The 24,131-nt window shown below is 36.3% G+C and overlaps 1 protein-coding gene across 20 annotated transcripts in view; it reads left to right on the top strand.

Annotated features, from left to right (window-relative positions):
• The window catches only part of Ptprd (protein tyrosine phosphatase receptor type D), a 482,247-nt gene that overhangs the window by 367,436 nt on the left and 90,680 nt on the right, over nucleotides 1–24,131 (top strand). For 12 of the 20 annotated variants that reach the window (XM_048348714.1, XM_048348129.1, XM_048347870.1 and 9 more), the window contains 2 exons: nucleotides 8,367–8,408; nucleotides 8,916–9,013. In XM_048348714.1, coding sequence (XP_048204671.1) covers nucleotides 8,367–8,408; nucleotides 8,916–9,013 — 140 coding nt within the window. The remainder of the gene's footprint in view (nucleotides 1–8,366; nucleotides 8,409–8,915; nucleotides 9,014–24,131) is intronic. The other 8 variants (XM_048348498.1, XM_048348868.1, XM_048348635.1 and 5 more) reach the window with 1 other exon arrangement.

Genomic DNA, 24,131 nt, shown 5'->3' with positions numbered 1-24,131 from the left:
AATAAGGGAGACCATAGAGTCCATGTTTCTTTGGGTCTGGCTCACTTCACTTAGTATAATTTTTTCCAAGTCCTTCCATTTAGGAGAGGAAATCTTATGAAGATTTAGATAGCAATGGGCAACCAAGTTGTATTTGAGAAAAACAAAACTTCCTAATCTTTTAAATGACTAATGGTTTATACCAATAGGTCAATCATTTGCTATACAAGATCAGTTAGAACTAAGGTAGAACGGGCAACTGATGAAGCATTTCTGGTATCACCAGAAATACCTTTACAGAACTAAAAGGGAAACATAAGTACATAGGAAGGTTTCATATACTTATATTTAGGCTGCTGACCTCAAAAATGGAATAAATTAGGCAAAATGAATAAAAGATTAGAGAGGTAGTAGAGAAAGTTACTGGAATTACTAATTACCACTAAAATTTGACAAATCTTTCTTACCTCTGGAAGAAGGAAATAGTTACTGAAGCCTCCTATCTTCAAGGCCAGTCGAAACAGGGTAGATATTAGAGAAGTTTGACAGATACATCTTATATTAATTAAAAGGGAAATGTGTCCATTAGTCTGGATTAGAAAAGGATTGGTGTTTTTTTTTAAATTCCAGCTTATTTGATTACCTTTCCTCATATGTCTTGTCTTTAAGAAAACAACTCATATGGGCTAGTGGCAAGAGTACTTGCCTCGTATACATGAGGCCCTGGGTTCAATTCCCCAGCACCACATATACAGGAAAAAACGGCCAGAAGTGGCGCTGTGGCTCAAGTGGCAGAGTGCTAGCCTTGAGCAAAAAGAAGCCAGGGACAGTGCTCAGGCCCTGAGTCCAAGACCCAGGACTGGCCAAAAAAAAACAACAAAAAAAAATTCATGTTTTGGAGGATGGTTTTGAAATATATGAAACAAGATTATTAATCATATATAGAATATGGTTAACAGGTATTTTTTAATTTTTATTTACTTGAATTTTTCACAATGGTAATTTGGGAATGGCAGAAAAACGTCATGTGAAAATTAATATTTGTTATATACTTTTTTTCTTTTCTCAACATATGTAAAAGAAAAAGAAAAAAGTCTACTTTTGTTCCAATTATATCCTCCAAGATATCTCTCATATATATTCATCCATAATTTTCCACTTGTGCACATGATAAATGATAAAATGTACTAGGTAGATAAATAAGTAGATATACACACAATTTACTGCTGTAACTTTTAAATATAAAAAAGAACTTTCGACATATTAAATATTATCTTCTTTTTAACAGATGGTGGTATTGATATTGTGCTGGGTAGATTTTTAAATATATTGTATCATCCCCTAGTAGTAGAAGGTGAATGTCTTTCCCAAGTTTTGCTGATTCAGACTACAAAACTTCGGTCTTTTCATGCCATTAGTCCTATTTCTACATGTCAGGCATCTGGAAATGGGATAGCAGGTCTTTGGGTAAGCACATTTACCACTTTAGTAGCCACTACTAATTACAGACTTTTTTAAAAATACTGTTACAGTCCTTTACTAATAGATTAACTGCTCATCCAGTGACCTGTAGAATAAGACAAAATGACTAAAATAAACTTGATATTGTCAAAAGATCATGATAACTTGGTATCTTGTGCCTATAATCCTAATTACTCAGGGGGCTAAGATCTGAGAATCTTGGTTCAAAGCCAGCCTAGGTAGACAAATTTTAGAGACTTTTATCTCCAATTAACCATCAAAAAACTGGAAGTGGAGGCCAGTGTTAACATGGCAGCATTGAAAAACCCAAGATTGTGAAGAGCTGAGTTTAAGCCCTAGTGCCAGCACAAAAACAAATAACACCGTGATATGTAGCAAAGACAGAGGGATTACAGATATTTGTTCATTTTTCTATTTTCTGTCAACAAGGAAAATTTATTAGTTCAGTGTTTGAGAGAAACATGGTTTCTTTCTAGGGAAAAGAAAGGTGTAAGAGAAGGTAAAACAGGCAACGTACAGTGGTCAATTAGCCTCGTGTGCCTACATGTAAAATCTGATATCTCTTGCCCCTATTCGTACCCTTCTTCCTCCCTCCAAAGAATACCTTCAATCAAAACAAAATGAACATTTTTGCTTGCACCTTTTCCAAAAGGAGATTAAAAATTGATGATCAGATGTCTCCACATAAAGGCCTCATTTTCATTCTCTAGATGACCTTAATGTGTTTTGCCCAAAAGCATTCATGGACAGTAGGTGATTGATGGGCTGTGAAAAACAAAAACAAACTCATAAAAAGTTAACGTATCAGAAATTGTTGTATCAGCAGCAGAAGTGTCTGCATAGCAGTCAAATGGGCTTTGAAAGCTCTGGAGGCGCCTCTTATGATCCACTGGTGCTATTAATTGGGTCCATGATAACAAGATCTGTTTCATCTGTACTTTCTTCTTCATATGTTATTGTATTCCAGTGGAAATGCAGGCACACAGTGTAGGTGAATAATACCTGTTCTTTGTATTTTATACTGTGAGAACCTTGCCTCATTGAATCAAAATGATAAATTTGGGATATAATGGAACATGGTTTGCTTAAATTCTGCATATTGTGAAATCATAAATAACAAATTTAATTCTGCAATTTGTTGCTTACCTGAGAAAGCACTCTTAGAGAATATTTCACTTATGATGATGGCAATCACAGATTAAGTCAAATTATTCTTGTTGTTTTTCCAAGAGGCATTTGTGTCTTTAAGTCGATATTCTCTTTATTTATTATTAGTTTATGAAGCATATTTAGCAGAGGAGAGTTATCTGTACTTGTGCAAGCTGTTATAAATTGTGTATAAATTACATCTTTTATTAAATTTCTCTTATAATTATTAACTGAAGTATATTTTGAAGGCTATGATCATTGATTTGATAAACAAATTAGTTTCTATTTGGCCTACAGCCACATACTTTCCCCATCATTTATCACAATTGCTGGAAAACAGTACCATAAAGAGAATCTTATAGAGGGATTATAAACACACATGGATTATGAAAGAAAAACCTATCTGCAAGTTGTCCCATCATTTTTTGTGACCTCAAAAGCTGTATTTATTAAAATAACTACCAAGTTAAACCAAGTGCCTCTTGATATTAAATGCAAGGTTTAAGATGTATGAAATATTCATATATTATTAGAGAATACTTTACCCAAATTGCTCATGAAAAAGATGTTTTGGATTTGAGAATTTGGGGGGATGAGGAATATTTCATTTACGATCTATAGCATCTTTGAGATTGGCCCTAGGTCTAAATGGAACATTTGTTTTTGTGTCGCATGTACATTACACATATATCCTGAAAGTAATTTTATACAATAATTTAATGTGCCTATATTTTGAAAGCTTGTTAAAAGAGGTCAGGTATGAAATTTTCTACTAGTAGCATGTCTCAGAGCTCAAAACATGTCAGATATTGGACCAGTTAAAAATTTCAATGTCTGGAATCAGAGTGCGCAACTTAGGCCTGATAAACATTTGGCTCTGAAACCTAAAGTCATTTTAAGAACACTTGAAGATTTTTGTAAAAACAGAGCAGAACATGTTAAGAGCCAAAATAGTGTGGTAGGTTATTTTTTTAAAAATCGTATGCCAATTTTATTATGGTTTCTTACGTTTTGGATTTATATCTTTGGTATCATGGATACTTAATATTTAGACAAGAATGAACAGGAAACACAGATGAGTGCACAAGGGCCTTTTATCTGTCCACCACCATGGAAAGGTATGTGCACTCTAAATGAAGTTGTTGCCTTAACACATTTTCTAAAATTGAGGATGGGCTTATAATCTCTGTGTTGCTGCATAGCAAACCCAGTCTTACAGGCCTAGCTTTGTGTACATGTCACAACTCTTTCCAGGAATGTTAAATGATTTGAGAGACAGCATGGTATAGAAAGAAGTACCTTAAGGGAGAACTGACAAAATCTAGGACCATACCCCCATGTAGCCATACTTTACTGATGATGACCTTGATCAAGCCCTTTAAATCTTCTGATCTTTATTTTTCTAACTGGCTAAATTAATGGGGGATGAAGATAGAGAGAGGTGAAAATCCATGAGCTCTTAGAGGATGAAGCATTCAAGAAGTACCAAACACAAAGTTCAACATCTCTTCTGTTGCTTTGTGCATGCAAGCATGTACCCCTTGTTTGTCATAAATTTTAACTCACAGACATTGAAAGGGAAGACGTAGTTCTTTTAAAAAGAGGTAACAGCCCAGTTGGCCAAATGAAGACTTTGAAGGTATTATCTTAGCTGGCCACATGGTTTAAAAAAAGTATCCAATCAGCATTGGAAGCTGAAACATGATCACAGAATATCTGAATTGTAGTTATCATTGAAAATGGATGATCTGACTCAAATGGCCCTGCACATCCCCGTGGCAGAGAAAATGCTAGAACTGAGTACCCTTACTTATCAGAAGTCTTCCACATCTATATCAGCCTTAAAGCTGGCGATTTTTACATTGGAAATAAACACTAGTTGCTGTAAGCTTGTTATTTTTTGCTTATTTGTTTTTGAGGGTAAGAAGGTTTGAACTCAGGCACCCCTGCTTGCTCCACTTGCTTACTCAGCTGGAATTCTACTACCACCTCAGTGTTTTGCTTATTATTTTGGAATCTTGCTTACTGCTCTGCCCAGGCCATATGTTTCCATTTCATTAGGGATTTTTTTCTTTTAAGTTTTGTATTTTGGACGTACTGGAGGACATGTTGGGCAGGTGCTCTACAATGTGAGCTACACTTCCATCCTTTATTTTTCATATAATAGAGAAATACTATTTTTTCTTGAGTCTGTCTAGAGAGTAAATGAATAAAAGGTATCCATGGAAGTCTGTGTGATGCAAGCAAATAAGGATGAGTCTATTTTCTTGTGGAAGTGACTAGGGTACAACATATCTGAAGACAAACCAAAGATATCTATCTTTGGTTATAGTCATATCTGCCTGAGCCCTCCCTTTTGCCATTTGACCCTGCTTTAGAATATCATCACGACTATTCTAGAAATGGTACAGTAGAAAGATAACCAAATAACATGCTAATATTTCTATTATTTACTACCTGGGCTAAATGAGTCATTTCACTTTTCTGGATTTGACAATCCCGTTGAATAAAATAGAAGGATTTGAAGTAATCTCAACATAGTTATAAGCTTAAAATTCCATGACTTTCAAGTTTTATTTTACATGACATTATCATTACAACTATGTAGTAGTCATGTTTTTTCTCCAACAGAAGGCAGATACCCTTGACTCCACCTGTCATTTCCCATCAAAACATTGTATATTGCAGGTACTCTAACTTCAATAGGCACATGCCTACATTTCAGTGTGTGCCACAAAAGTGTTTGTGTGTCATACATTGGTAGCTTTGAATTGATGAGTTCATCACACTGGCAGCTGACTCATCAATTGTTAGCAATGCTTCAAGAACTTTGCCACTAATCATAGGGAAAGAGGACTAACTCTTGCTAATGGAGAATCACAGGAGACGTGAAGATGGCACTAGGAGGAAGCTCACCTCATTATCATAAATTCTGACATGATCTTTTGAATCCACAGAAGTAATAAATGGCCCTTTCAGACCCAAGAAAACTGTTAGGAGATTTTACAAAAATCCATGGCTGGCTTCAAGATCTAGAGTCTCAGGATTAACTGGTCTGCTATGTAGCCTGCAAAAGGAATTTTAAAGCCTCCCCAATTCCAGTGTGAAAATACTATTCTAATTAAAAGGCAAAGGGAAATTTTGGACATTATGAACTTGTTCAAAGACTGTAAAGACACTAACATGGGATCACTTCAGTACTTTTAGCTTACTTCATATCTATTGTTTCATTCAAAACACCAGAAGTGTATTTACACTACATACAATGCTTTCAACATTTGGCAGTGGGGAAATTTCTGGGTTCATTATTTTAAAGTAAGTCCCTGGTTATGGTTTTCTGATTTGAAGTAAAGAGTTTCTCTTTAGATGAGTTTTAACCCAAGTTTATTATTTAGCATCATTTTTATATTGACACAGTGTTTTCCAATGTGGAATTACATCATAATCCACTGTATAGATTTTGCTAGTTAGAGAAAATGAAATGAAGGAGACAATTTAAAAAAAAGCACAATAGTTTTCTATTTGTGCTTTCAAAGACAGCTTGCGATAACGTTCAGAACCCTTCCTATGGTCCACATCTGAGGCTCTCCTCTGCTCAGAAATGCAGGCCAAAAGGATAGCTGTGAAGGGCATCACCTCAAAGTTTATCTACTCTTCCATTTTCATCTTGTAGACAAAGACACTGGGGTGTTTGACAGGAAGAGACTTGTTTCTATTAATAGATGGCAGAATCAGAAGTGCTGCTCAAGCGTAGTCCTCTGGGCCTGGATTCCTTCTTTGTCCCATTGATTCCCACGAGTTTACCACTTTTCTGTGAAACATCTGTTATGCCATTTTTACTTGTCCTGCAAATTTAGCACCATGTGCTTCATACTGACAAGTTTTTGTTTTTTTTCAGTACTGGTGTTTTTGAACTCAGTACTGACAAGTCTTTGATGATGATTTTATACTATACTTTTACATGTAATTATATATACAAATGTATATATTTATATATATATATTTGCATGTAGAAAGTATCAACCCAGATTTGCCTGAGTTTCTCTCTTATTAGCTTCCAAAATAATATTTCCAAACCATGTGCCAGTGCATGCCCAAAGTAAATATCTTGATTGCATTTCGTTGTTTATTATGATCTTCTACTGCTGTTATACTAATACTTTTCCCATCTCCAACTGGCTTTACTTTTTGCAGCTTTGAGCAGTAATTCAGTCCCCTACGCCTCCCTGATTGGCTCTGTGTCCTCCCTCTCTAGCCAAACCACCACTCAGTCCATATATGATAATAACTCTCTCCCACGATTCGCTCGAAAAGGTCTAAACATCTTTGTCTCTGTTATTTTTTCTGTTAAAGCACTGTAACATTGTCCATATCCATCCATTTCCATTTTCAGATAAGCCTCCAGTCTCTTGTGCCTTTGTAGTTCCATTCTTTTCACTGGGGAGTGCCTCATCTGGAGAAGATCACTTTAATTATCAGATCACTGTCACACCCTCCCACTTTCTCCACAGAATGGAAATTAGTTCAATTCTACTATCTTTACACAAAAGTTTCAGAAAGGGCTCCAATTTTGTCAGTCCAAATGCATCATTATATCACCAACAAAGAGTTTCTATTTCTAACCAACTCATTTTTTATTGGATCTCCACTAAATTTTTAGCTGACTAGAAGCAGACTTGCATAGCCATAAATGTTTAACTTGCCACAATTCACAGCACTCTGCTAGTGCTGTGGTAGTCTTGAAAATGTGAAGTGGCTTTTTATTTAATTTACCAGAACCATTGGTAATTTGGCACTTGAGATAAGAGGGCTTACTGGGTGACTTTCAGTAATGGCACGATTTCTAAGATGCTCATAAAGTAATCACATCATATTGACTTAAACCTTATTATTCCCCAAGCAACACCCTCCAAAGGATCACAGTGACAGTAGATTGTCCATGTGGCTTCCAGTTTGAGCTTCTCCCTCAGGATTTTTCTGCTTCAGAGGCTTCCCTGGGAGCATTCTAGTTCAGGTTTCTCTAGCCAGCTGGAATCTTTCTCTAAGATCTGAGTCAGCAGATACTCTTCCTGGCTCTTGTGCAAACTTAATCAGTATGAAACAAAACACAAATCATATGAACATCAGAAAGACGTAAGAGTCACCAAAATTAACAGCAGAGTATCTTTAAGAAAATCTGAAATTGATATGTCTTCAGCTGGCAAACTGAACTAAGATGTGTCCATCCCTGTCTCTGCTTTCTTCCTTTTACTACTTCTCTCCTGGTCCTTTCACCATATGCTCATTTTTCTGAACTCATTTTTCATTAGTAAACAAAGATGTTTACACCTGAAGTAGATTGTAGGCTTTCTGGGGCTTCAGTAATGGGCAATGGGGAACAATACCATGAGCATGTTAGTGTGGCCATTGATGAATGTCCACGAGAAGGCTCTAACCCCATCCTCTACAATCTGCTACTAGTGGAAACATTTTTGAAGTTCAGTTTGGTAGCTGGTGTGTGGCCTGTGATTATCATCAGTGTGCAGTGGTGCATGACATTCTTTGTGTCTGTGTTTGCATGTGAATGTCAGTCACTTACAGGTTTGTGAAATAGTAAAGCAATCTTAGTGTAGTCACAATGTATGGTGAATCTTGCAAAAACTTGGAGCGTTTTTTTGTTAGTCTTTTACAAAAATGTACCAGGCTATCCATTTCATTTTTTTAAAGAAAAATATTTGTTTTATTTTATTTTATTTACACCATCATTTCCCTTGCAGGTTCAGATGATTCCGGTTACCCTGGTAACCTTCATTCTTCAAGTTAGTTCTCCTTGATTATGCATAAGTCACTTTATGTTTCCTATCAAGCTACTCCTCTTCCTCTTCTAGGACTCTGTGTCTATTTTCTTAGTTCACTTCACACCATTTAATTCCACACAATTTCCATTTCACACAGTGCAGGAAAAGGAGTTTGAAATGACATAACAGTCATTACTCAAAGCAGAAGTTGACATCAAGACTGACTGTTGGTTTTCTCTGCTAGCTAACTTCATTGATTCATAGCACAATAACACTTTCTTTTATGCTAGGAGTGCTAGTTTGGGGATTATGCTTGGTGACTTTTCTATTTAGCTACAAAATCCATTCTTCCAGAGCATGTCCTGCTTTGAGTAACCAAACTATCTGCCTGCTTCTTCACCTAAAACATCTTTTACTATTCACACGTTTTCAGGCCATTTCTAACAACAGCATTTTCTGTATTTTGGCACGTTGACACTATTTTCAAGTGTTTTCAAATGTATCTCTTCTTTCCTTCTTTTTTAATAGGTATGGCTAGCCATCCTCCAATCCCTATCTTGGAACTTGCAGATCACATTGAAAGGTTGAAAGCGAATGACAACTTGAAGTTTTCCCAAGAATATGAGGTATGCATCTGGGTTTATGCTCCACAGAACTTTCAAATGTTGCCTTCCTCTGTTTTGTGACTAAGTTCTTGAAAAGTAACAATATTAGTACATGCCAGATAATTGATTCATAATATGAATCCTCACTGAAAGAAAATTTCTCGTCTGTTTTTCATGGCCTGCTAACTCTATTACTGAACATAGATACATGGTTTTACCACTTGTTCTAAAAAAATACTAAGGGTAATAATAAGGTATTAAGGCAATCCAAGAATTTTATCTATTTCTGAAGGAATGGTAAACTGAAAATCATAAAATACCAGAATCCTTAATGATGCCATATGAATTCTTGATGAAGATAAAAAGCTTCTGTGTATGTGTGTTAAGCAATAAGTTGAGAAATTGTGCATATATGGAATTCCACAGTGACAGAGACCACTAGTAAAAGAAATAAATTGATTATTGATAACAAACTGTCAAAATTCTTGTAAATCGGGGTTCATTCAGTATAAAATTTCAACATACCATTAAAATCTTGTAAATGTTTTCCAAACCATAAAATGTTGTGGGGTACTTGATCTCTTCATATTCTATTATAAATGATTTTTACTGATTTATTTGATGATAATCTTAAAACCCTACCTCTTATCTTTTTGACCTTTGTTATGTCAACATGACATAGGGAGTCTCTAGGGAAACATTTCTAATTGCACACATGCAAGGGAGAACCTCTAATAGGCAAACATAGATCAAAGAGTAGCAAATATATGTAGAATTGCCACTAAGAGGCTATGAGCAGCAAGGCTTAGAGTGCTCTGAATATCTCTGCATGAACTCCTAACTTCTCATGTCTCTAAATTTTATTATTAATCACTGTAATTGATACACAAAATGTATGATTGTGCCCACACATTCCTATTCTTACAGCTTTCAAGTCGCATATTTCATCATATTTATCCACCACTCAATAAACAAAGATTGCTTGCATTTCTTTTCTTTTTCTTTGCAGATTGATTAAGATATATTTTCTTTTACTCTGCTTCAAGCACTCAGGAAAATGCTTGAAAAAATTTCAACTCTGAAAAATTCACATTGGATTGTGGGTTGTCTTCTTTGCTTAAACGTTCTGCTTCTAACCGCCCCCCCCCCTTTTTGCTTTGTTCAGATCATAATGGCTCTTTTTAAATTATACAGTAGACATGAAAATCATTTCTGTAGCTTCTAGTTTGGGTCTTGAGGATGCAAATTGAGTTTTAGCAGAGAAAACAAAGCAAATGATGAATACCACCTGGGGCAGCACAGAAAACTCATAGTGAAGTATCAATTTTCACTAACCAGAAATCTTTCACTACTTCAGTCTTCATAGTGTCATTATGATGATTCTTATTATTTGGCTGCATGATATTTTCTTCATTCCTCTCCTTTAATGCTCTATTTGTGATTATGAGTGATGCACTGAGTCACAAAAGCATAAAAGTGGGATAGATGCACTGGATAGCAGGCTGCTAATTCACGCTGTACCAGTGTAACTTTAAACTCTTGACAGGCTTGCAACACTCATCCAATCTCAGTTGCATCCACTGGAAAAAATGATTAGCCTTTTTTAATATGGAATAACTCAAGAAATACTACATGTAAAGCTACTCCAGTGATCCTAATTTAGTCATTAGATCAGGAGAGCTCTTTTGGAATAGTTATTATGAACTGCATGCTGGCAATTCTACCATTAACAGCTCCCCCAGTAGCCTTAGCCATGGCTATGATAGCCCATACTGAGTCCTTACCGTTTATCATGACAATGATGATATGTGATTAAAGCTCCCTGGGTGTGAATTGACTCTACTGTGCCTTCACAGCCATGAAGGAGACATTTAAGTGTTGTACTCATCTGTGATAATAGTTAGATTAGGGCCTCTATACAATATCTCACAGTAACACTTTAGGGAAATTTTTCTTATGAATTTCTATATAAAATTTGAGTAGATTGTAGCTGGATGTCAGTGAAGAAAATGAAAGAAAGAAAATCCATATTACTTACAAACACCTAATTATGTTGGAATAATCACCACAAATTAGTGTTTGCTGAGACATCTTTAGATGTATGAAGTTTAATTTGTCATTCTGCTTCGAAGACTAAAAGAGAGGTGAAAGGCATAAAAGCTGTTTGCACAGCCCCTGGGGTCAGAATAGGAGTAAGCAGGTTAAATTTTAGCACAGTATGAGGGGATATATTGGAGATCTTTACTAAGGCAATGGCAATTGGCCCTCATCACTGAACTTGACAACAGCTAGAAGACAGAGCCTAAGAAATTAGTTGTGACACCACCTCTGAAGGTCTTTAAAAATGCTTTAACTTTAATTTTGTGATATGAATCTGAAAGGCCTTAGTACATTTTAACTAGTCACAATATGAACAAGGTTATTAGTCAGGCAGAGAAGCAAGTCAGCTCACCCCACTAAAATTCGGCTGGTAAAAGTTGTTACTGAATCAGAAAGATGTACATGATTTACTAAACAAAATCTTAGGCATCATTTTTGGAAACATGTAGAATTTAGATTCCTGGAGGTGGGTGCATTACTGCACACCTATAATTCTAGCATTTAGGAGGTTGAGGCAGCAGGATCTTCAGCTTGCTCAGGCTAGATAGTCAGTTTGAGAGTAGCTGAGGCTCTGCAGGAAAGAAAATTAATTTTCTTTTAATAAGATTTTCAACTAAAGAAATGATAATTCCATCAGTTAACCATAGTATCCAGGAACCTCAACTTAAAAAGGCATACACAATATTCAGAAAATCTAGGTTTATATTTGAGAAGTGTCTTTGGCTTAGAGTAATATATTAGGACTCTATTGCCCTTCCCCCAGTTTTGTCCCCACCCACCGCCCTCCAGTTTTCCTTTCATTGTTTCCTACAATGACAAAGACTCTAGTATACTTGAGATTTAATCAACAAACATGATCATATTCATATTAGTAATATACAGAGGGAAATCCTGCTTAGATTAGATTGACTGTAAGTAACTACAGTCATGGAATTTGCTTAAGGGAAAATGGAAGAGCTGGTTTTTCCTAAAGCAAAAGGCTTCCAGTACAGGAATGCTTGGGAGACTGTCATCCAGAACAGAAGGCTGTGGCATTTTCCTGGCATCTTCCCTGGAATTCTCATCTTTGTGATTCTCGGGTCTTGGTTTTGTAATTTGTTGTTGTTGTTCGCAGCATTCAGGCTAGCCTCTTGTCATTCTCCCACACTGAGAAAATATGGTCTTTGGTTATATTTTAATTTATATATAGGACTTCTGAAGAAGAGGTTAACTTTTTCTTGCCAGTTCAGTTCTAAATCCCAGAGAGAGCAAGCCCTGGAGCACACAATAGGATACAGCTTCCCACAGTCTCTTTGCATAGTTCTGGATTCTTCCTTGGATGATATATCTCTGGAAGAGAGCTCTTCACTGAGAAGCTGAGCCTTGCAATAATTACCCACTGTAGTAGGACAGAACTGTGTGCTATGCTAAGAGCTAAAAAGAATAGAGGAGATAGAAGAAATTCTAGGGTGTGTAGTTGACCAAGGCAAATAAATAATACCAAAAACAATAATGCATTTTCCAAGGAACTGATCCTGATAGCTAACAGATTATTACTGGGAAAAAGAGAAAGGTATTGAAAGGAAGTTGGTTCTTTTAGTGGAACTAGGAAGAAGAGAAGTAAAAATGGAAGGCGTGTACATAGAAAAAGAAAGATTTGTTACTTTCACACTCAGGTATGGAATGCGGGCCTAGACCATTAGTATTGTATCTAGGAGCAGAACTTTAGACACTGTCTCAAATTTACTGAATCATAATCTGCATTTTAACAAGACACCCTGATGATGGTTTTGTACAGTATTTTCTTAGAGATGAGTGAAGGAGATGAAATTGGACATGTAAGGAGGGGCCAAGAATTGAAATGTGCTTATACTGGCAGGCTCATGAGTATGGAAGGCGAAATTGAAGTGGTATGGTGGAAAGGGCATGACAATTAACCAGACTGATTTGTAGTTTGTCTTGACCACTTTGTATGCCAATGGCCTTGGGATATGTGTGTGTGTGTGTGTATGTGTGTGTATAGATGTTTGTGAGTTTCTTATCTACTGGATATATTGCTGTGATAAATATGGAACATGCATGCATATGTGTATAAATATGTGTGCGTGCATATTACAAGGAGCTTGGTACATGGTAACTACAAGACTGACTTCTACTATAGAGAGCCAGTGTAGAATATTTACTAATGAGATGACTGTATTAATCTATTTTAAAAATTATTAAGAATTCATTACAAAGCAAAAAATAATATTAAGGTCCTACCATATCTACCCTCAAGATATTTGCTCTCATTAAACAGACATGCCACTGACACATTATTATAATGTATAATCAATCTTGTGATAAATGTTTTTTCAAAGTATACGAATATTTAATAGAATTACAGAGTGTTTTCTTAATAAATCAATTCATTATCTACATATATAGAGAGATGAAAATACAGAGAACTTTGAAAAAAGAAGAGCAATTAGGATAGCTTGAGCACCCATTTTCAAAATACCCAAATGTACAAACATTCTGTCAGAGTGCAGTTATTCTGAATTCTGCTATTTGGCACAACTACTCTTGGTGAAATGAAGAGTGAATGACATACAGACCACCTTCTCTCTTCCCAATATGGACACATCCCAGGTTTTTTTTTCTATAAATAGATTTAATACCCTGTTGAGTAGTCAGATTTGTTCCATCTCTTGGCCAAGGCCCCAATACTTAAGCAGCCTGGGTCACGGTCAAGAAATGGCAAACAGTAAGAGCTATGAACCCAGATATGATTTGGTTCTCAAGATACAGATTTCCATACATTGTAGATTTACATATCTTGCTGTCTGGGTTAATAAGCTTTTTAAACATAGTATCCAGAGTAAAGTTTCTTACTTTAGATATAATGTCAAGAGTAAAGATCCTAACTCACTTATAATTTGCCCTTTTAAAGGAATATCTACCATTCCATCATGGCCACACAGACATGGACAGTTACCAAACATCAAGTTTCAAATGTCTTAGTGCTTGCTTTCTTTGTAATATCATCTTAAAGCTGTCTTTTGCAGTGACTAGAGAGAGGCAAGAAACTCTATTTTACATGGATCCTACCTAAAAATCACCTTCAGTGTATTTTATTCCCATCACCAAGAACCAGTTTCTTTGCTGTAGAAGTGGAATATCTGCAATCTCAGTGTATATTGCCTTCCTCCATTTATCATTCATGTGTTAAGAATTGCCCCCTTTACCCATGCCAAAGATCTCACATTTCCCGTCTGCAGTGGTACAGCTCTTACAGGTGACAATCCAAATTCCACATCCCTGATGCTTTAATTTTACAGCAGCATGCATATTGTATCCTTCAGGAAATAAACTAAACATTCTACCAAGAGAAGTAAAAGAAACAGAGGCACTGTTTTCTTGACAAATAAGTATACGGAGACAGTACTGAGACATGTAGACATTAAACATTGTTAAAATCCTATTTAGGACCCTGTAGACTTCAGAGATCGTGTGCTTTAACCAAACTCGTCTCAGACAGAAGGTATGTGAGATTGGAAAATTAATAACTTGCCCAGCATCACTTATCTATGAGAAGGCAATACAAGTGAAAACTTACATCTCATTTTTCTTCATTCTACCTTAACTTATCTCCTCTAAAAGTGTAAATCTTTTGCTGTTTGTTTCTTATTATTGACTGCATACAAAGCCCAGTCTCCAACTGGATGAAAATACTTACATTGAAAATATCATTGTCTCTACTTTACCTCAATGGGTGATGGGTTTCTTATGACATGCTGAGGATACATTTCTTTGTCTCTCTGTGGACAGTTTGTATATTCCCAATGGTAAACACTTGATTTCTCGCTAGAAGAGACAAAAATTTTGCATCATGAAAGCAGTGAGAACAAAAGAAAATGTTTCCCTTTTCCCTAAGAAAAAGATTTTGGTATATGTGTTCATGTATGCCAGAGTAGATTTACAGGCACAAAGCCATCATTGGTAAACATTTTGTAAAGCTCTGAGCTTTCATAATGCAAAACCACTTGCCATATCTGCTTTCAATTAGTTTATAATTTATGTGTAAACTCATGAGGGTGGACACGCATTACAGCATTATACAGACACTAATAAGAAATCAAACAGCACACATGCATCCCACACAGACATTTTTGTTTGTTTGGGGTTATTTTTCTTCTACATTTGAATGTGCTGAATATGTCTAAAATGCAGTTCCCCAGTTTTCCAGAAGAAACAAAGCAGCAGATGACAGAGATTTATTTTCCTCTTATTAAAAAATGGAATAGACAGAGAGAAAAACCTCTATTTTTAAGTAATTTTGACACATGATCCTAAGAGAATTTTGGGGTTTGGTGGTGGTGGTTGTTATTTTAAACAAATAATGGTGTCTTATGTAATGGGATAGGAAAAAAATTCAGTGATTTGATTAAATAAAAAGCAGTAATAACTTTTTTATACCTCGCCTACATCAGCTAAGTTGAGACAGATGAGTAGATTAAGTTTACTACTCTAAGCCAGAGTTTCCCGATATGTAGAACTGTGGTGGGGATGGGTAATTATCCGCTTCCATAAGAACATAGCAGTTTTGCCACTTCTCATATTGCATCTTGACCTGGAGTCAAACTGTCTCCATTCAGATGGTGGTTAGATGTGGGTGGCTCATGCCTATAAATCCTAAATATTCAGAATGCTGACATATGAAGATTGTAGTTCAAGGCCAGCCAATTGAGACAGTCTATGGTATCCTTATCTCCAATAAACAGGGGCAGTAAGAGGTGAGCTGGAACTGGAGGTATACCTCAAGTGCAAGAGTGCAACTCAAAGAGTGCAAGCTCTGGAGGAAAGGGACTGAGTGAGGATGTAAGGCCCTGAGTTCAAACGTCAGTAATGGCACCAAAAATAAACATGTAAATAAATAAAAAAACAAAAAGTTCAGACTTTGTAACTTTAAGCAAGTAATCGGAGCTCTGTGCTTTAGTTTCTTCATCCCCATAAGGAAGTAACCATTGTACTCAGTTCGTAAAGTCATTATAAATAAACTTATACATATAAAATACTAACTGAAGTCCATGAGAGGAGCATGTAGAAGTCTTAGTAGCAACTACATAGCCCATTAAATGTAGATAATATCATTTCTAAGATGTCCATTTTTTGTCCCCTCTAGGAAGAAATGACATTGCTGAAATGATTGTTATGTATTATCATTTTTACAAGGCATATCAGTTTCAGAGGAGGCGTTGCAAGGAATACGTGTTTATGCAACCCTGCCCTCTTCCTGTCACAGGTCAAGCGTGAGAACTTAAAGTAATAAAAACAAGGACAGAAAAAAAATCTCTCTAGTTTAAGCCATTGTCATTAGCAATGGCTCTTTTGCTTTTCTTCCTTTCTAATTGTACTCTGTGTTCAGCTTCTCCTAGTCAAATCTTACTAATTCCCTGTATTTTGTTAACCACATGGCAACAAGCTCACCGTTGGTCACATGGCAGATGATTAACCAAAATGTGTGTCTGGATCAATTTCTAACTAACTATACAGTTCACAGAAACTCTTTGTTGTGTTCAAAATTGCGAGTACCAACAACAGGAGCAAACAGAACAAAGAGGGCCTTTCTGTAAAAAGAGCTGCTTTTCCCAAAACAACATCTCACCTCATCTCTCCACAGTGAAGCCTTATTTCAGGACCCTTTTCTCTCAGAAACTAGACTGTTATTGACGTTAGGCAATACAACAGTGAATACATTTTAGTGCAGACCTTGCAGGCTTAACTGAAAAGTACGTACAGATCAAAACACCCAGTGTGGCTTCTATAGTAAAGATGGACCTGCCAGGTTGGCAACCGGTAAAGATGCTCTTTCTGTTCCCTAGTTAAGGACCAACCTCACTTTGTAAGATAGAAAGGTACAGAGTGTCCCTTCCCAGCTGGCAGCCATTCTACATCTTGTAAACAAATCTAGAAAGGCACAAAGACACAGCCAATCACCTTAAGAAAAACACTGCATTCAGAATCAAAGTGTGCATTTCTGTGTTTGTTGTCTTATTAGCCTTCCTGAACCCCAGTCATTGTTAGAACTCAAAGGTGCAGCCAGTGTTTCAAGTTTCAGAGCTTATTTATATTTTGTTCTTCTACCTACTTAAAAATCTCAGATTTATTTTTCCTCTACCAGTATTAAACTTCATATCTTTCATGTTTGATCCTTTTATTTAATTTTTCTTGTGGAAGTCCTACTCATCTTGGGAAAATGCCCTAACACTGTAGGTTTTTTTGCTGTTGTTTCTTTGTTCTCCTACGAATCCATTGTTGCTAATTGGATTTTGGCCAGCCTGGACATTGTGCACATTATCATTATACCTGCTATGGCTGGTGTGCAGGGCTCTTTGGGAGGCATCCTGAAGTGTCTCGAGTTAGAAGCAAGCTTTCAACTTCAAAAGAGAACTACAGTGAGAGCTAAAAAAGACACTGCTTCTTGACTTTGATTTTTTTAAATTTAGTTGGTTTTACTTATAATTTTTTATTTATAATTCAGAGCATCACACAATTGCATTTTGTTTTCTTATCTGCAAACAGATGCCTTAAATGGAATTGCCTTTTAAATTATCAAATTAGGTGACATCCAAATGTAGCAAGTACACATGACAATTCTCATGGTGTAATTTATTAGGTCTAACATATCTTAAGAATTTAGGAACAGCCAATTGGGGGAAATTTGGCCAAATTTAGCTGTGTGCAGAGTATGCAAACAAAATCTAACTCCCAAACAGAGTTTGATTTTGTTTGCAAAATTGGAATTTTAGAGCCAGTGAGGTATGTATTAGGAGAGACACAAGGCCTTTGAAGTCAGAGAAAATAGATTTCATATTTTGACACAGATTATTAGCATATGTGCTGCTTAAAACTGAATGTGAACCACTTACCTCCCTTTACTCTAGTTCTGTCTCATGTATGAGGAGATTATTAGCATCTACTCATGGGGATTAGAATGAAAGAGTATATGGGAGACAGTGGCCCCTTGCCCTCTGTTCTCAAATGGCCCTTGTGATTGTGGGACTTCAGTAATCACGTAACACACAGATTTTCTTTCCTACAAGATATTTTATCTTCCATAATATTCTTTTCTAATTCTTCCAAAATGGAGCTCTATGGAAACTATTAGGAAAAGGAAAGAGACAATGAAATTGAAGGGTGATTATGTTGTCTGCAGACTTCTTTTCATGTACTGTATATTATGTCCACTCTATATGTAAAAATCCAGAAAAAACAAAGATCTAGAAAGGATTCCTTTTGGCTCCTGAGTATTAACTGTCCCATTGCCTCTGCTATTAAATTTGAGGTCCCCAGACATTTCATTTAATTTCCTGATCTTGGTTTCTGTATTTATGAGACCAATGTATAGGCCTTTGTCTATTTGACAGATGCTTACTTGAGAACAAATATTGATTAATAATTTATCTCTATTCCACATGAGCCCAAACAAAACTGGTGATTATGGCCATATATGATGGCCCATGCCTACAATCCAAGCCACTTGGGAAGTAGAGGTAGGAGTATTGTAATCCGAAGCTGTCCAGAGCAGAAGTAGATGTGCTATCCAACAGACACAAGCTCCATGTGAAATAACTGCAGATGTGGCTCAGGAATTTGAACACGCATCCTGCATATGGCTTTGAGTTCATCTTCCAGTACTGTGGGGAAAGAACAAAAAAATGAAAGGAGACACCTGCAATTACAATATTGTAAGAGAATATTGGGATTAGGGCAATAATATCAAGGAGATGCTGGCCTCAAAGCATCTTTCTGAAGAGAAAATACAAGTTCTGAGAAACACAAGGCACCATGCTCAAGGAGATATTCATGCACAAGTGTAGAGACAATGAGTATATTTCTCAGGAGACCCTAATCTAATTTGTATCTCTAAGTATAGTGTTATAGTGATGTTCCCAAGAGATAAGGTAGAAAATGTCAAAGGTCATAACAACACAGGATTCATGCAAAGGAAATCACTACCTGCTTGTATTCCTAAAGCTGTTAATACCAAAAGGATGAAATGAATGTATCTGAGCTTATATTTGTTTCAAGAGCATCCTTTAGAGAGAATGTTGGCAATGCTTCACCTAAAGATTGAAGTAAGAATGCAGCAAGCCTGTTAGTATCCCAAATCATTATTTGCAAATTTAAAAAATAATAGCAACAGTGTTATATACCAGCATTCTGCTGCAACTAAACAGTTAAGATTGTTTTAGAAAAGTTATAGCTGGGCATATTACCATGTTTGGGGACTGCAGGGAGGAAAAAAAGACAAGAAATAAGCATTAAGACATTACATGAATGTATAAATTTCATTATGCTTTGGGAAACATTAGACTTTTAATCATCACATATCAGCAATTGATGTATTTGGCTTTAAAAGTCTCATGCATGGAGTATAATCAGAACATAAGTATTTCTCACTTTTTTCAGTAAGGTTCCATAATATCAGGCATTCAGCCATCCTCTAGAGTCAGCCAGAGACTCGTGGGGGTCCTTAGCTTAAGGCCTTCTCCCTCTCCTTCCTTCTCTTTATTTTCTTTTCCTATCCCTTCCCTCTTGTCTCTCCATTTTCCTGTCAAGAAAATATATTCAAGGAAATATATTTCCATATCCTTTTCCTTTTATATCAAGCTATATAACGTTATGATGTCAATATGATGATATCAAGATGTTTCCTAAAACTTCACAGTATAAATACTGCTTTGCAGGGCATCTTTCCAGTACCTAACTTGTGTCAAACACTCCTTGAAACATACTTCACATATTAACTTATTCCTTCCTGTCACTGAACCTCTATTGTCCTCTCTTTGTGACAGGAGTTGGCACCGAATCACAGGGAAGTTGAGTAACATGCCCAAAGTTACACATCTAATATATGGCTGGGCTGGGGAATGAATTCTCATGATCTATTGTGTGGATCATATTGTCACCACTATAAATAGTTGCCTCTAATAAGTCGATTTCTTCAGCTACAGTTTTTTTTTTATTTTGGGCAACTTTTTTGTCACTAACTTTTGTTATAGTGGGCAAAGAATAGTTATCTGATCCCGAATTTGGCACAGTGTCCTAAATTTCTGGTTATTACAAATCTATCTATTTTAGTGGTAGGGACAGTCTTTGAACAACAAAAAGACTCAGCCTCCCTCTTCTTGTTTCCCAACATTTATTTAATATTAGCAATTTTGGAGGAGATAAAACAGATAAAATGTAAAGCTAAAACATAATAGCTAGCATTCCATCCCAGTCTTGTCAGACACTAAAATACATTTGATTCATTGAGCAAGAAATCAGCAACTCACCAAGTTGATGATGTTACTCCATGAGCATTGGTGAATGCCACTGACTTCTGAATTTGACTGTCAACTAAGAAAGTGGAGAGGTGGAAAGAGATGTTTAAAGGTCTTGGAAGGTATAGTATTTACTTGTTTCTTGTCTTGATATTTAAAAGTGTATGCCAGAGTTATTTCTAATCTGGGAGATAAAGAGAAAGTGAGACACAGGCCCGATTGCTTTCTTCTCTACAGGTCCTAGCATCCCAAATCACAATATTTCTTAGATAAAACCTATGATAAAGAAAAATATATTCACTATGACAAGTGAAGCTCTATAAATCTATTCAACTATATCAACTATATTCAATTTCTAAAAATCTCCTCTTGTCTATGCAAAATCCTCTTTCATGTTTTTGCGATATAGTTCCTTAGAAATCTGCTAAATTTCTGGGCTCTGGTGGCTCACACCTGTAATCCTAGCTGCTCAAGGGGCTGAGATCTGAGGATCCTGATTTAAAGCCAGCTTGGGCAAGAAAGTCTATGACACTCTTATCTCTAATAAATAGAAAAAATAGAATAAATAGAAATAGCTGGAAGTTGTGCTGTGGCTCAAGTGGTAGAGTGCTAGCTTTGAGCACAGAGAGGCTCAGGGACAAAGTCCAAGCCTGGAATTCAATCCCCAGGACCAGCAATAAATAAATAAATAAATAGAAATCTGCTGAATTATTTGAAAAGATTGAAGGAATGATATTCAGTTTAAAGAAGTTTGCCGTATTTGAAGGTGACAAGACCATATAAATTATCTGCCTGTGTACACTGCTTCATATTAACTTAAGGGTTTATTATTGATGTTAGTTTGTTTTCTTTAGCTACAACTTTTATTAGGGGAATGTGAACATACAATTTAACCAGACTGGTGAATAGACTAGTGTACCTTTTTTTAGAATTCGTTTTCTCTCATTCTAAATTACATTTACATGATTATTATTATAAAGTCTGACTTAAGGTAGAAGTCATAAATGCCAGAGTCTAGTGCCACATTTCCTCTTTTTTTTGCTTCCTGAAGGCTGACATCATTTCTACTGTATTGATATCTGTAACTCAAGAGTGAGGTAAGGGCTGCAATGACTGAAAAACTATAATTAGTATAGTTAATGAACAGTGAAATGCTGCCTCCCTTGGTATCAAGAGCTGTTAGTACAGTGCATTAGGAAAGGTAGGAAAATGAAATCCCCACCTCCACCATAGTAATTAATTGACCTTCTTTTCATCAATTGAGACATGAGGAGAATGGAAAATTTTAGACTAAGTGTTGGTGATGGGATGTTGCTGTGCCAATGGCATTGATTTCCTTTTTTTTTTTCTGGTTGTTGTTTCTTTTTCATTCCTTCTGTATTGATCCTTATAGTCACAGCTCACAGATTCTCCTATTATCCTAAAATAATTATTCCATCAACTTTTAGTAGTGAAAATCCAAGGTCACAAAAGTTTTCTCTCTATAATTACAGTTGAGGCTTCCTAGAATTTGGCATTCAGTCCAGCTGTTATTTTTCTGGATGCAAGATACCTTGAAGGCCTTTAAGGTATATGGCTAAAGTCACTCATTGAATTTCACAATGTGACAGAGGATATGTTCTTAATAAACTCCCAGGATGAATAAAAGAAAATGATTTTTGCAAGACAGGATTGGGGGAACCTAAATAAACTTGAGGATGCACCTTAAAGCCATACTAACTTGAAATCGGAAAGATGTTTTACTTTCTATGTGAGAACCAAAATCATAAGCAGTACTAGAAACTTTGATACCAACAAAAACCATGATAAACTAGGTGCCGATGGCTCACAAATCCAAGCTACTCAGGAGGATGGGATCTAGGATCATGGTTGGAAGTCAACTTAGGCAGGAAATTCCATGAGACCCTTATCTCCAAGTAACCACCAGAAAACCAGATGTTGTGCTGTGGTTCAAAGTGATAGAGTGCTAGCCTTGAGTTGAAGCGCTCATGGACAGCACTCAGTCACTGAGTTCAAGCCCCATGACCACCACCACCAACAATCATCATGATAAGATAGAACATTTTTCTTAGCTGAAAGCAGATTTACACAAAAAAGTTGTGTGACATGTTTTATGTATTTGTATTCACTACTTTATTATTGAAATATTTGCATATAAAAATTCTTTTAGAATGAAAAAGCAGTAGGCACATTTTACATTTGGCTCAGTATTAGACTATGGATAGCTTATAAAGCCTCAGATAAATTTCCCACCTTTTGATGAATAATTACATTTATTTTTGTTACTATTACTTTTATTTTTTATTTATTTATTTTTTGCCAGTCCTGAGCCTTGGACTCAGGGCCTGAGCACTGTCCCTGGCTTCTTCCCGCTCAAGGCTAGCACTCTGCCACTTGAGCCACAGCGCCGCTTCTGGCCGTTTTCTGTATATGTGGTGCTGGGGAATCGAACCTAGGGCCTCGTGTATCCGAGGCAGGCACTCTTGCCACTAGGCTATATCCCCAGCCCCTTACTATTACTTTTAAACACCTGATATAAGGAACTCATGTCACTGAAAGTTGTCAGGGTCTCAGGCCAGGTTTAGCTGGGTCCTTGTGTAGTAAGCCTAGATGAAAGTGTGGTTCGGGTGCCTATCACTGGATGTATGATTTGATTTTCACTGTGCTGCTCCCTGATAGATGAAAAAGTTTTCCTGTGTGTCATCCACTAGATTTAGATCTAGCTTCCTTTGGGTGGGGAATGTATCTAATTGATTGAGATATCACCAATATATAAATGTGACTAGAATGAAGGTGTGCATAAATTTTAAAAATGACAAAGGAGCCTAATTTGCTCTTTATATCTCCTGTGCCCACAGTATGGCATAACATCAAGACAATTACCAATTATGAAGTCATGAATAAAGTTACACCATTAGGTCACAACTAGTGTGAATAGTGCATTGCAGCTGAGATCCTAGGAAGATGGAGTGCAGCAACTTTTATACACTGGTCTCCACACGAGGTGAAGAACCACTGTTGGCTTTCCTCATTGAACCTCCTCAGGCATACTATTGTCAGGAGAGTCTGTTCACACTACACAAGTATTTCTCTGCTTGAATGGAAGTGACATAAGAATTCTGATTATAGAACTCAGATCTCCCATTGGCTTGATGTCTGTAAGGAAAAAAAATCTAAAGAATTCCTGTTTCAGGAAGACCTCTTGGGGGAAATACCTCATCTCTCCCTACATGGACAAAGCCACCAGCAAGTTTCACAAAGACTAGCAGCTTTAGTATTTTTCTGCTTAGCTTTTTGGCATATATATAGTTTAAAAGATACTGTTTGAAAAATTATATATACATATATTTGAAAAAAATATCTTTATTTCCTCAAGACCTCATCTGCTCTGGGGACTTATTTACACTTGAAAAAGGATATAATCTTTTGTTGCTGGTCTATAATCATTGCCATGGCAACCAATTGTGATGCAACAGACCAAGGATTGTTGTAATTTTCATTAGGGAATAAACGAGCACTATGAAATAAAGACACTCATTTCTTCTAAATATTCCAAAGTATACAGAAGACCAAATTGAAAACCTTTATTTGCATATCAAATCATTTATAAGAACATTCATCCCTGATTTGAGAGAAGTGTTTGTCTTTTCCAGTTTCACATTCAGGCCATCTCATGCTACCAAGCAGTTACTGCATTCTTACTATATCCCAGGTACTTTGTTAGAATCTGGGAGTACAAACATGAAAAT

Source organism: Perognathus longimembris, chromosome 1 (assembly GCF_023159225.1).
Source record: "Perognathus longimembris pacificus isolate PPM17 chromosome 1, ASM2315922v1, whole genome shotgun sequence".
NCBI lineage: Eukaryota > Metazoa > Chordata > Mammalia > Rodentia > Heteromyidae > Perognathus > Perognathus longimembris.
The sequence above is the reverse complement of the archived record's forward strand: the minus strand, read 5'-3'. Positions and strand labels throughout refer to the sequence as shown.